At 40.2% G+C, this 15,078-nt stretch overlaps 1 protein-coding gene across 1 annotated transcript in view; it reads right to left on the minus strand.

Moving 5' to 3' along the window:
* The window catches only part of FOCAD (focadhesin), a 311,074-nt gene that overhangs the window by 240,850 nt on the left and 55,146 nt on the right, over nucleotides 1-15,078 (minus strand). Inside the window, exon 5 of the mRNA XM_044265592.1 lies at nucleotides 10,071-10,175. Coding sequence (XP_044121527.1) covers nucleotides 10,071-10,175 — 105 coding nt within the window. The remainder of the gene's footprint in view (nucleotides 1-10,070; nucleotides 10,176-15,078) is intronic.

Consider the following 15,078-nt stretch of genomic DNA (forward strand, 5'->3'; position numbering starts at 1 on the left):
CCCGCATCGGGCTCTCTGCTCAGCAAGGAGCCTGCTTCCTCCTCCCTCTCTCTCTGCCTGCCTCTCTGCCTACTTGTGATCTCTATCTGTCAAATAAAATAAATAAAATCTTTAAAAAAAAAAAAAAAAAAAGACTAAGGAGTTCATATCCATAATTTACGAAGAATAGCCTACCTCCTAAAATAAAGGCAAAACCACTAAAAATTCACTTGACTTGGTAAGCATACAAAAAGACTACAGAATAAATAAAATGTGGTATATCCATGCAATGGAATAATATTCAACTATTCAATATAGATGAACCTTGAAAATATTATGCTAGGTGGAAAAAGAAAGGCATAAAAGGACACATATCGTAGGGATTTCATTTATATAAAATGTCCAGAAGAGACAAATCCACAGATACTAAAAAACTAGTGTTTTCCAGGGATTGGGTGTGAGGAATACTAGGAAATGACTGTTAATGAGGCTTTAGGGGGGGATGAACATGGGCTGGATTTAGATAGTGATCATTGTTAGACAACTTAGTGGATATAATATGGAACTGTATGGTTTAAAAAGATGAATTTTATGGCGTATAAGTTATATCTCCAAAAAAATGCATTAAAAAGTATTTCAGGAGTGCCTGACTGCCTCAGTTAATGGAGCAGGGGATGCCTGATTTGGGGCTCATGAGTTCGAACTCCACATAGGGTACAGAGATTACTTAAATAAAACAAACATTAAATATATATATATATATAAAACATTAAAAATTTTTCAAATTTAGGGATGCCTGGGTGGCTCAGTTGGTTGGACGACTGCCTTCGGCTCAGGTCATGATCCTGGAGTCCCGGGATCGAGTCCTGCATCAGGCTCCCAGCTCCATGGGGAGTCTGCTTCGCTCTCTGACCTTCTCCTCGCTCATGCTCTCTCTCACTGTCTCTCTCTCAAATAAATAAATAAAATCTTTTTAAAAAAAATTTCAAATTTAATTCAGCCACATACTATCATAAATTTAGTTACCCTATTCTTGATTTTAGAAAAAAATTCATGTGTATCCTGTGAAGTACACCATCACCAGAAACAAACTAACTTGAATTTCCCTTACAAAAGAAGAAAGTTCAAATCAGAATCTCATTTATTATCTCAATACACCTGGTTGATTGCACCCATTTCTTTTTTAAGATTGTATTTATTTGAGAGAGAGAGAGAGAGGGAACAAGCATAGGGAGCAGCAGAGGGAATGAGAGAAGCAGACTCCCCTCGAACAAGGAGCCCGATGTGGGACTCGATCCCAGAACCCCAGAATCATAACCGGAGCTGAAGGTAGACTCGGAACTGACTGAGCCTCCCAGGTGCCACAATTACACTCATTCTTAAAAATGCAGATGTGGGGGGCAAGAGAGTTGTATCTTTTTCTAATCACTATGAAATACCATGATGATGTTTGGTTATTTTAGCCTTTCATCCAATGATTCTTCAACCTATTTCCACATCTGAATCCCTGGAGACTTTTTAAAAAATATAGAGATTCTAGGTACGCACAGTGGATGACACCCAAGCTTTCTAAATCAGAATCTATACATCCAGTGCATTTCCGGGGACTCCTAGCATTTCCACCTCTCCACTGAAATCACCATTTTATTTTATTTTATTTATTTATTTGACGGAGAGAGAGAGATCACAAGCAGGCAGAGAGAGGGGTAAGCAGGCTCCCCACTGAGCAGAGAGCCCGATGCGGGACTCAATCCCAGGACACTGGGATCACGACCCGAGCCGAAGGCAGCGGCCCAACCCACTGAGCCACCCAAGCGCCCTGAAATCACCATTTTGAAGGTATCACAGTGAAAATCAGTTGAGAGGTTGGGGGCGTAATGAGGAGCAGTATATTTGCATGGTTCCAAGAGTCTTCTCCACAGATTGCATATTAGTTACAAGAGAAAAATGATTAACTCTACAGAAGAGAAACCGTATCACTCCGACGGGTAACCAAAATTAAAGTCACCACTGAAGGATGCCTGGCTGGCTCAGTCAGTAGAGCATGTGACTCTGGATTCTGGGGCCATGAGTTCAAGCCCCAAAATGGGCATAGAGTTTATTTTTAAAAAATAATAATAATAATTTTTTTTAATTAAAACCACCGGTTAGGGATGAGATGAACATCAGTGCCTCCAGATGTTCAGAGATGTTCAGAGATGGACACGGCATCACTTTTATAGATTTCCAAAATGTCAATGTCATGAAAAAGAAAGGAAGAGATTATTCCAGAATTTAAAAGACTAAAAAGATAGGACAACTAAAAGACCACAACATGTGATCCTAAATTAGATCTTACACACTAAAAATAAAAAGGTAAAATGTATACAAGGATGCTATGACAAAACTGGAATATGGATCATAGATTGCTATATAGATGTTAAATTTTTTCGGTATGATAACTATTCTCTGATTATATGAGAATACCCTTGTTCTTAGAAAATACACTGTTAAAGACATATAATCTACTCACCAATGTTTTTTAAGAATTATACAGAATAGACAGAATGATAAGGCAAATGTAGCAAAGTATTAAACTCATGAATCAGGGTAAATGGTATATGGGAGTCTTTTGTACTATTTGCACAATCTTTCTGGAACTTTGAAATTATTTCTAAATAAGTTAAAAAGACAGACCTTCAAAACTCCCCACTACTCTTTAACTAAAACCCCAAGTCTTTGATGTGATCTTGTGTATCCTAGGCCACACCCCCTCTCCTGGCCTCCATCTTGGCTTCTCCCTCCCGTGAGCTTGGTCTCCAGCCACTGGGCCTCCCACACATCAGCTCTCCTCACGACAGCAGACAGCAGGGAGGCACCTACCCCCACCCAGATCCGCAACACCCTTCCTGTGCTCTTCCCACGGCTGCCTCCATCTCATTCTTCAAAATGGGTAGAAGAGAAAACGCAGAAGGAGTTTCTTGCTGAGAAAAAGCTAGTTATCAAAATTAAAACCAAGGCTACATTTTTATGTCCTCAGCTACAAACTGGTCTTAGCCCACTGCGTCTCAGTCCTTCCCTGAGGACTCTCATTTTTCTTTGTTATGGACCGAGGGAGGAATGTGTTTGCCTTAAGAACAGAGTGAAAAAGATCAGTATGAATTACAAAGTACTTCAGCTTTCAGGACACACAACTTTACGTTCTTAAAGTTAACTCTCCAGAGGCACCTGGGTGGCTCAGTTGGTTAAGCAGTTGCCTTCGGCTCAGGTCATTATCCCAGCATCCTGGGATGGAGTCCCACATCGGGCTCCCTGCTCAGTGGGGAGCCTGCCTCTTCCTCTCCCTCTGCCTGCTGCTCCTCCTGCTTGTCCTCTCTCTCTCTCCTGTCAAATGAATAAATAAAATCTTAAAAAAAAAATAAAAAATGGGGGCGCCTGGGTGGCTCAGTGGGTTAAAGCCTCTGCCTTAGGCTCAGGTCGTGATCTCAGGGTCCTGGGATTGAGCCCTGCATCGGGCTCTCTGCTCAGCAGGGAGCCTGCTTCCCCCCACCTCTGCCTACTTGTGATCTCTCTCTCTCTGTCAAAAAAAAAAAAAAAAAACTTAAAAAAAAAAAAATGAACTATCTAAATAAACTACCTAACACTGCCTGAAGAGCTAGAGTGTGCCTCACTAATCCGCTCAGGGTATAACCCTCCATTACCCTTGGCCTCTCCACCCATTCAGAGCACACCATCTGCCAAAAGCATTTAATATTCCCTCATTTCAGAAAGTACAGCTTGATGTTGATCAGACCAAACCTTTCCACAAATAAGATTCGTAACATTTGCTATGTGTACATGTCAGCCACCGTCTGGCACATCGGAATGGTGCACGCATTCCGGAACAAGCAGTCACTGCTCATGAATTCACAGCTCTTTCCTCACTTCAGCAAAAGGAAGAGAGATCTTGAAAAGATTGCCGTAATATGAATATGCAGAGGAAAAACGAAAGGCAGAAAAGCACATGATAAAATTGGGGGGACAGCATATTACAAAACAGCTAAGAAAATGAGCCTCCATGAATTGTAAAAACTCAGTTTAGTTATTCTTTCTCAAAACTGAAATCCTTGCTGCAGATCCATTCTCTGCTGTGCTTTCTCTATGGTCAATATTCGAGAATGGGTTTTTTTTTTTTTTTTTAAGATTTTATTTATTTGACAGACGGAGATCACAGAGAAGCAAGCAGGGAGAGAGTGGAGGAAGCAGGCTCCCATGACCCTGGGATCATGACCTGAACCAAAGGCAGAGGCTTTAACCCACTGAGCCACCCAGGCACCCCAATATTTGAGAATGTTTAAGTACCTTAAATATAACCGTGTTACAGGAAAATGGAGTTCAGGCTCCTGGGTGGCTCAGTTGGTTAAGCGTCTGCCTTTGGCTTAGTTCAGGATCCTGGGGTCCTGGGATCAAGTCCCACATGGGGTTCCCTGCTCTGCAGGAAGTCTGCTTCTCCCCCGTGTCGTGCACATGTGCGCTCTCTCTCTCTCTCTCTAATAAATAAAATCTTTAACAAAAAAGAAATAGAAAGAAAAGGAGGAAGAAAAATGGAGTTCAAGCTGATCAACAGAAAATCCAGACCAAACAAAAGGGGGAGAAGAAAGGTAAGCCTAAACTAGTGGATACATTAGCAGCAGTCTTTAAAAGGCAGGATAGAGGGAGGGGCACCGGCTGGCTCAGTCGGTAGAGCATGCAACTCTTGATCTTGGGGTCAAGAGTTCAAGCCCCACATTGGGTGTACAGATTACAAAAATAAATAAATAAACCTTTAAAAAGGGCAATTATTATAAAAATTGTTCACAGGTAGAAAAGAGCTTCTAAGATTTTGAAAACGATTAAATGCCTAAAACAGGTCACAAAGCTGGTGCCCTTTGGATTGCCTCCTGTGAACAGATGTATTTTGTCTGCCTACCCTGTATTTTTAAAAATCTGAATTGTTTTCCAGCATTCAGTGGTCAGGAGATTTCATATCAAATGTTATTAATACTGAAAGATCTGAAGGTCTAGCAACAATGAACCCCTATTGCCTCATTTCAACCACTGGCCAACAGTTCTCCCTCCTACCAGCAGACTGGAAACCACCTACGAAGCTTTGAATAACCACCAATGCCTCAGGCAAACCCTCCAGTCCTTCTAGGAAAAGCCCAGGCACCTGTACATTTAAAAGCCCCTCAAGGCACCTGGGTGGTTCAGCCCTTGGGCATCTGCCTTCGGCTCGCATCATGATCCCAGGGTCCTGGGATCGAACCACTACGGAAGTTCCTGATTAGCGGAAGTTTGCTTCTCTTTCTGCCCCTCCTCTCCCCCCACCCCAGCAACCCCACCCGGCTTGTGTTCTCTCTCAAATAAATAAAATCTTAAAAAGATAATAATAATAAAATAAAACCCCTCAAAGGTCCTACTGTGAAGCCACAGTCAAGACTTGTGCACCTAGAGTTTCACACATGGCATATGCTAAGTATAAATGTGCTGTGGTGTTCCTCCAGCTAACCCCAACCTAAAAATCATCAGAGTTGAAGCCGCAGAGAGGCCCTCTGCCGGCTACTACTGCTCTTACTCTCTGTGTCAAATAAATAAATAAAATCTTTTAAAAAAAATAAAATAAACATCCCCATTTAATCTTAAGTCACAAAACTAAAGAATGGTACAGCTGAGCAATATGAACTTTATCAGCCATACACACTCTAGTCTAACGTATTTCAAAGCACAATTGACCACCTGTGCATCTCAATTTCGTTAAAAATGCAGGTTTCCGGTCATGTTCCAGACATACACATCATAAACTCTCAGCATGAGCTCCTGATGCACGGTAAACACTGAAAACCAGTGTTGCTTTTTTAAGAGAGCTGTGGAGGGCTCTCTTCCTTTCCTGCCTCAGACAAGCATCCACCATATGACCATGAAGAATAATCACTTGCGGGGGCCACAGAATTATTTCCTTGAACAGAGTGATGAAGTTTAAATCTCTTACATGGTCTCTTGCATTTGTACTTGGCTTGCCCTCCCTAGGCTATTTTTCCTTTAAAAATACTCTTTGGTTCTGATCTTGACCTCTCTATTGTCCGTGGCAGACATGGTTTGATGAACTCGGTGTCTTGGTGCTTAGTGGGAAACGGGCTTTTTGGCCCCCCACCCTGCAACAGGGAACAGAGGCAAGGAGACAGGATTAAGCCCCTCAATATCCCCCCTAGTGTATCCCCGAGGGGCTTCTTACGGCTTATATGTGGTACCTTTAAGCTCCCACAGCCCCAAGCAAGATTTCTCAATTGTGAACCACAACTGACCTATATCCAGATCACTGAGCAGCTGGGTAAACATGCTGATTCCTAAGTCTGGTGCAAAGCCCACTGAATAAGATCTGTACTGTTAACAAGCTCCCTAGGCGCTTCTTTGGCACAGAACGTTTGAAAACCGCTGAGCTCTAGGTTCAACAAAGAGAATACCCTCTCTAGAGCTCCTTCCATGAAATTCACAGGAACCAGAGGAAGCCACGGGCTCAGGCTCTCATTTCCGGTCCTCACAGCACCCTCCCTTCCCTTCCACTCTGGCATAACGTAAGCAAATTCAGCACCAATCCATTTAAAATAACCACACATTCTATTGTACTACAATTCAAATTAATTAGCTATCAGGCCAAGAAGAAGTGGAAAATGCGCAAACTCCAAAATTGTATGCAAACCAGGTCCTTAGTACCATAAAAAACACAGGGGAGTTTCATTCCCAAAAAGTTTCCAATTATTTGTCCTACTACTTCCATTGGAAATTTACCTTCTAGCATAATCAGAAAACGCCTCTCCGTGGAGTTCTGGGCTTCTCACAATCCTTTTATGCTTTCACACACAGCTCCTCAGTTGCTTCTCCAAAGCTGGAGGGTACTGCCAACCAACACGCCGCAAAGAAGATTCGAAAACAGCATGACAATTTCATGCCTGACTCAGGTAATCACAGCTCCTTGAGGGGGGTCTGCTCTTCAGGCTCACCTCTCCTCTGTCCCCGGCATCCATGATCCCCCTCTTGGAGGAACTTAAGGCTCTTACACACTCAATTACACTCTCCTGATTTATAGTGCCAAACAGCCATTCACATAAGGGCTCTCCATAAACATTACCGGATTATGCCAACTCAGGTGATTGATTCTGGACCTCTCGATGTGCCGCTACTCTAAAGACACAATTTATGTACCCGGTATGATTTTCAGCTCCTCAAACTGGGTTCCCTCTCCACACTTTGTACCCACTGTCTTCTAAAGAACTAGCAGAGAAAATGAATTATAAACCAGGAAAACAGGTGCAACGTGACAGCCGACTGAAGGCCTGGTACTCACACAGGGTAAGGACAATCACTGGGAAAGGGAGGGTAACTCTAACCCTTCAGTTGGCAGAAAATCTCCCTTTAGCGACATCTAAACCAAGCTTCTTAAACGTTAAGGTGCCTGCGAATTACCTGCAAAATCTAAAAGGAACTCGGGTGCCGACACAGGTAGTCTGAGCTGGAGCTTGAGACCCCACTCTCCTAACAGGCTCCTGGTACCGCCGACGCCGAGGCAGAGCTCCGATACCCATAATGTAGTGGGGGAAGGAAGGGTCAGCATCACCTGGGAGCTTGTTGCACGAGAATCCTGGGCCCACCCTAGCCCTAAAGAAAGAGAGTCGGCCATTCAACGAGGTCCCCGGCCATTAGCATGCACGTTAGAGCAGCTGACATACCGTCTTGCACTCACTGAATCAGAATCACTTGCGATCTTTTTAAGAACTACAAAAGCCCAGACCTTAGGGCAGAGACTCTGATCCAGTTGACCTGGTGCATTTGATCGTTCTGATGTTTGTTTTTAAGCACACCCAGGTGGTTCTAATAAGTGGCTAATGTTTGGAACCACTGAATTAAAAATACCCCACTGGGAGGACGGAAATAGGGAGTGACTGGGAGGGACAAGGAATCTGGGGGGATGTGAAAATGTCCTAAAATTGATTATGGCAATGGTTGCATAATTCTGTGAATATACAAAAAAGAAAACCCCACTGAATTGTATACTTTGAATGGCTCAGTCCTGTGGTATGTGAATTATATCTCAATAAAACATATAAAATTTAAAACCTCAACGGTGTTCCTATTTTAAAATAAATAACTCCCACTGAACAATACAGTGAATTCTTTTCCCTCTCTTTTTTTGAAGATTTTATTTATTTATTTTTAGAGAGAGAGAGTGAACAAAAGCAAAGGGAGGGGCAGAGTGCGGGGAGAGAATCTTAAGTAAACTCCATGCTGAGCTGAACTCCAAGGGGAGCTCCATCTCAGGGCCCTGAGATCATGACCTGAGCCAACACCAAGAGTCGGACATTTAACCGACTTAGTCACCCAGACGACCCTGGATTTATCCTCTATCCTGGAACTCTGGCCCAAGAGTTTGAAATTCTTAAAACACACACACAGGCACACACGCGCACACGCACACAAATATATCCATGATCTTTTTCATAGGTTCAGTTCTGGTTAAGGCAATGGATGAGAGAGAAAGCTGAAATGAAAACCTTGTTATGTCACAGAGCACCACAATATGTAAGGGAAAAAAGGAAAGAAAAGCATATTTATCATTTTGGAAAAGTTTACTCCACATACCCCGAGTCTCCAGGGTATTTTCTTTTCTTTTCTTTTTTTTAATATTTTATTGATTTATTTAACAGAAAGAGACAGAGAGATCACAAGTAGGCAGAGAGGCAGGCAGTGGGGTGGGGAAGCAGGCTCCCCACTGAGCAGAGAGCCAAATGTGGGGCTCAATCCCAGGACCCTGAGATCATGACCTGAGCCGAAGGCAGAGGCTTAACCCACTGAGCCACCCAGGTGCCCCTCCAGGGTATTTTCAAAAAAATAATTTTCATTTTGCTTCCCAATTCAAAAATAAATTAATTTTTGAATTAACCAATAAGTTAACAATGAATTAACTAATTCATTGTACTACATTCTTCCAAAATTTGTTTGAAGATATTCAAAAAAAGTTAAAAAAAAATACATAAAATGAAAATCTTCCCTTATTAAAAAGTCAGCTTCAACTCTCAATAATGTACTCAATAGAAAAGATCATAAATAGGGGTACCTGAGTGGCTCAGTTGGTTAAGTAGCTGCCTTCAGCTCAGGTCATGATCCCAGGGTAGAGGGAGCGAGCCCCGAATCAGACTCCCTGCTCAGTGGGGAATTCACTTCTCCCTCTCCCCCTTCCCCCGTTCATGTGCTCCCTCTCTCTAATAAATAAATAAAATCTTTTTTTTTCTTTAAAGATTTTATTTATTTGCGAGAGAGAGCACTAGAGTGCACAAGCAGGGGGAGCAGCAGGCAGAGGGAAAAGCAGACTCCCCGCTGAGCAGGGCTTGATCTCAGGATTCTACCACATACACTAATTACATGGCATTTCTGGGGCACTCTGCTCACTAAGTAGGAGCCCTTCTCTTAACAAACGGCTTTCTGGAACCTTCAAGGCAATGGTTAGGGTCAACTTCAAAAGTAAGTACAATGCCTTCCCTTGTCCAAACTTCTCAATAAAATCCAATGTATTTAAAAAAAAATAAAATTGTTGCTATGGGTATTTTCTTTTTTTTTTTTTATGGGTATTTTCTTTTTAACATAACTCTACCATGTTACATTATATAGATGACAAAGAAAAGACAAATCAATGCTCCTACCTACTAAGCTTGTCGTGAGTATTAACCCTTAAATAGTCTATTACTATTTATAGTACCCTCCTACCTAACCTAAACCCCTCCTGCTTTCAGGACATCTGCTCTATTAACTCTTCAGTTTTCATAGTATTGGGAAGATGGTTATAAATATCCCAGAGCAGAAAGAATGTGGGGTAACAGATTCCAATTCCAAGGAAGCAAACCTGAAATCCATAATGGTGATATCAGCATGTTTTCAACTCTATCTCCATCTTCTATGTCTTTGAATTACTAACTTCCTGAGAGGTCCAACACTCACCATCACTGTTGAATTAAATAATTCGTCATTGACTAGCATATCTGTTCATAACTTTGTTAATAATTCACACACACACACACAATTGTTTTAAAGGAGAAACAGCATACCTAATAGTATACAAATTCCGAATATTCTTCTCCCCTCCTTGTCCTTCCTTAAAAGCTTGCATTTGTAATAATTTCATAATGGCTGTTATCAGGCCATGTGTATTCCTGTAAAGAAATACAACAACATGTTAAATGCTATAGATATAAAGTGAATATACTAATCAGGTACTTACATCTACCATTTTTAAATAACTGAACACTTGCCACCCACACTGAACAGTAACCACCCATATACAGCCCCCTCATTCTACCACGCAGCCAAGAGGCCTGAAGGTAGACAGCTCTCATCCCACACATTTAAAAGAGAAGAAGTGGAACCAAGGAATCAAACCACCAACCTATCAATCACCTCTCTACACTCGGGGGGTATCAATCAGGAAAAAATAAACATTAGCCCACATAATTGCAGGTGGTGACCACATCAGTTATCCATACTGAATAATTAAGTCCTTCATTTATAAATATTAGTAGACCATGAATAATAACCAGACATATGAAATGGATTCGCCACTCAAAAAAGTGGGCAAGAGGACCACTCAGAGCAAATAACCCCCAATAAAATAAAGTTAATGGGAGTAGGGAGAAAAACCTTAAATTTTTTCTTTATTCTCTGTAAGAAGTAGGAAGATAATATACAGGAAGAAAGAAAGAGACAAAAAGAAAAGAAAGAAAGATTGACTTCATTATTGATTTTTTTAAATTGTGACATGGAATTTTTTTCCTGAAGTAAAAGTGACAAACACAATTGCAGTATATTTTAGTGTGCAATATGATATATGCATGCATTAACTTAATTACAGGCAATCATTTTATAATTAACACATCCATCAACTCACATAATTTATTTCATTTTTTGGAGGGTGGGGGGGGTCAAAATGCTAAAGTTCTATCCACAGGAATTTCAAGTATATAACACAGTATTGTTAATGCTAGTCAACGTGCTCCACATCAGAACTTGCTCATCTTCTAACTGGAAGTTTGTATCCTCTGATCCACCTCTCCCCATGTCTCCCCCAGCCCCTGGCAACCACCATTCCACTCTGTTTTTATGAGTTCAGTTTTTGTGTTGTTGTTGTTGTTTTTTATTCCACATATAAGTGTGATCACTCATATTTGTCTTTCTCTGGGTTATTTCACTTAACATCAGGCCCTCCGGGCTCAACCATGTTGTCACAAATTAGCCTGCCCTTTTTATATAAGGTTATGTTGTCACAAATTAGCCTGCCCTTTTTATATAAGGTTCTCCCTGGGAACAAAAAAGAAATCTTAGAAATAAAAAATATATATATTGCATGTTAAATGGGGAAAAAAAAGGAATTATTTTTTAAATCATGATTGTTAATACATAAGGAGCATCCATTGTAAGCTATGTGCTTCCTTAAGTGCTTAACATGTATTGTCATTTGCTATCCAAAATATAGTAAGTTACAAATCACTGTTTATTTTTAGGCTAGGACAAGACTTGGACTTAATTCAGTGGTATCATTTGGAGCAGTTATGTGAAGTGTTATTTAGTGTATCTTTTACAATACTGGAAGTTTTCCAACTGACATTATGGTTTGCCCACGCTGTCCAATACAACAGCCAACAGCCACACGTGACCGCTAAGCACATGTAATATGGCTAATCTGAGATGTGCTAGAAGTGTACAACACACTGGATTTTATTTATTTTTTTTTTAAGATTTATTTATTTATTTATTTATTTGACACAGAGAGAGAGATCACAAGCAGACAGAGGCAGGCAGAGAGAGAGGGAAGCAGACTCCCTGCTGAGCAGAGAGCCCGATGCGGGGCTCGATCCCAAGACCCTGAGATCATGACCTGAGCCGAAGGCAGCGGCTTAACCCACTGAGCCACCCAGGCGCCCCATACACACACTGGATTTTAAAGACTTAGGACACAAAAAAGAATATTAAATATTATGTGTAATTTTTTATATTGATTGTATATGGAAATACTATTTTCAATACATGGGGCACATAATGGATATAATTAAAATTAACACCACCTGTTTAACTTTTAACTTCAAAATTATTTGAAAATTTGAAAATTTCAAATTATTAAATTATTTATTTATTTTGAATTATTTGTTTGTTTGTTTTAAGTTTATTTATTCTTAGCAATCTCTGCACCCAAGTGGGGCTTGAACTCACAACCCCAAGATCAAGAGCTGCATGCTCTACTGCTTAGCCAGCCAGGTGCCCCTGAACTCCCAGTTTTCTAAACTTTAAAGCCGGTCTTATTTGGCCTTATTTGTAGACCAGATTTTAATGTGTAAATAATTAAGTGTACTATATTTTAAGTGAGAGTGCAGCATAAGAAGATTATAAGTTTTGAAAAATGATGGCATCAATCAAATAACAAATCCATTCAGAGAGCAGTTAAATTCAATTGAATAATTATTTAGATTATTTAAATATTTCAAGGGGGCTGAGAGGGACAGTTTCAGATTAATTATTATTTAAACCCCTGTTTTAATTCTAACTAGCTGGGGAATGTTGGCCAAGGCCCTTAACACCTAGAAGCCACAACATCCTCATCTATATAATCTAGAATCATGATAATAGCCCCACTTCTTGTATTGTTATAAAGAATAAATACAAATGTGTCAGTAAAGCACCTGGTTATTTTTTCAATAAAGTTTGGTAATCTAATACATGTAACTGTACCACCAAGATTATAATGTTTTTCCCTCTTTACAGATGAGGCTACTATGCAAACTTGTACAAGCATCAGAGTTCATAAATGCTCAGAACTAGAATGTCCCTAAAACTACCTACAAACCCAAACTTATCCTAATTTCTAGTATTTTCCATCTCTCCTTGAAAAACCTTCTTTTTCTTGTTTTTAAGCAACTGTTACTCAGTATCCAAGATCTGCTCTTTAAAAACTAAATTTCTAGGGCACCTGGGTGGCTCAGCGGGTTAAGCCTCTGCCTTCGGCTCAGGTCATGATCTCAGGGTCCTGAGATCGAGTCCCACATCGGGCTCTCTGCTTGGCAGGGAGCCTGCTTCCTCCTCTCTCTCTGCCTGCCTCTCTGCCTACTTGTGATCTCTCTCTGTCCAATAAATAAATAAAATCTTTTAAAAAAATTAAAAATAACTAAATTTTTATTGAATTCTATATGATTCCAGAAAAAGGTTACAATAATAGTTTGATTGGGGGCACCCAGGTAGCTCAGTCAGTTAGGTGTCCTGGGATCAAACCCCAAATTGGCGGGGAATCTGCTTCTCCATCTCCCCCTGCCCCTCCCCCCTGCTTGTGCACTCGCTCTCGCTCTTGCTTTCTCTCTCAAATAAATAAATAAATAAATCTTTTTAAGATTTTTTTAAATAAATACATAGTAGTTTGATTAGTCCTGAAAATTAAAATGGTGATATAAGAGAAAATTTTCTATCTTGTCAAGACAAGATAGAAAATTTTTTCATTGAATCTATGTCTTCAAATTCAAAAGGCTATCAAGGGCTAGACAAGATGTGAAAAAAATCGCTGACATTTCTCAAATCCAAAGATAAAAGGAAAATCCTATGACCTCTCAGATTTTATAAAATAAAATTTATAAAATAAAGACCATTAAAAATAATTAAAAAGCAAAGACCATTAGACTGACATCATTTCTAATTTGTCATCAGAATTCTCAACTATAGGGGGCGCCTGGGTGGCTCAGTGGGTTAAGCCGCTGCCTTTGGCTCAGGTCATGATCTCAGGGTCCTGGGATCGAGACCCGCATCGGGCTCTCTGCTCAGCAGGAAGCCTGCTTCTCTCTCTCTGCCTGCCTCTCCATCTACTTGTGATTTCTCTCTGTCAAATAAATAAATAAAATCTTTAAAAAAAAAAAAAAGAATTCTCAACTATAACACTAAATGAAGAAATATATATGGAAATAAAATGTTAATAGAAAGGTTTATATAACTTAATAAGTCTAACCTCCCCCAAAATAACTAAGACTAATGTATGAAGACAAAAGAAATACTTTCAGACATAACACTCCGAAATTCTTTTTCTTTTTTTTAATTTTATTTATTTATTTGACAGAGAGAGAGATCACAAGTAGGCAGAGAGGCAGGCAGAGAGAGAGAGGAGGAAGCAGGCTCCCCACTGAGCAGAGAGCCCGATGAGGACCCTGAGATCCAGAGCCCAATCTGGCCCGATCCGATAACAATCCAGGACCCTGAGATCATGACCTGAGCCGAAGGCAGAGGCTTTAACCCACTGAGACACCCAGGCGCCCCAACACTCCGAAATTCTTAAATAAGTACTCCAGTTAAAAGATAATACATGATAACTGCACAATTTTATAAATATATCCCAAACCACTGAGTTATTTACTTTCAAGTGATGATTTTTCTACCCTGAGAATATTATTTCAATAAAGCTGTTATTTAAAAAAAGGAAGAAAGAAAAAGATAAAGCATAAGAAAGAACTGACAAAATAGAAAAAGATAAACCACAAAGAACTGGTCAGAATGAACACTAGAAGAACTTATCTTCAAGTCTTTACCATTTTTCAAATGTGCCTGTAAGTTTATAGCAATTGTTCAGAGAGGATTTGGAGGGAGAGGGGAGAATGTGAAAAAGAACAAGAGAAAAACACGACCTATAAATAAAATTCCAGATAGTTTTAACAAAGTGAGTGGGGAGGCTTTTCAGGGCAGAAAAAACATTAAGACCAAGCGGCTATCTGAGATGAAATACTTAACAACACATAAGACAGACAAAGCGTTACCATCCAAAAAACAAGAAAAGCACAAAATAAGGCTAATCATGTAATAGCACGAGAGTGAAGAACATAGATATGCAAATTACAGAAGAATAAGGTTCAAAATATCCAGTGTTGATGAGTGAATGGGGAAATAAACACTTTCAGGTTGAGTATACATTGGTTCAGTCTTTTTTTTTTTAAGTGATCTCTACACCCAACACAGCACTTGAACTCACAACCCTGAAATCAAGAGTAACATGTTCTCCCAAATGAGCCAGCCAGGTACCCCCGCAGGTTCAGTCTT

This window comes from Neovison vison, chromosome 9 (assembly GCF_020171115.1).
Source record: "Neovison vison isolate M4711 chromosome 9, ASM_NN_V1, whole genome shotgun sequence".
NCBI classification, from domain to species: domain Eukaryota; kingdom Metazoa; phylum Chordata; class Mammalia; order Carnivora; family Mustelidae; genus Neogale; species Neogale vison.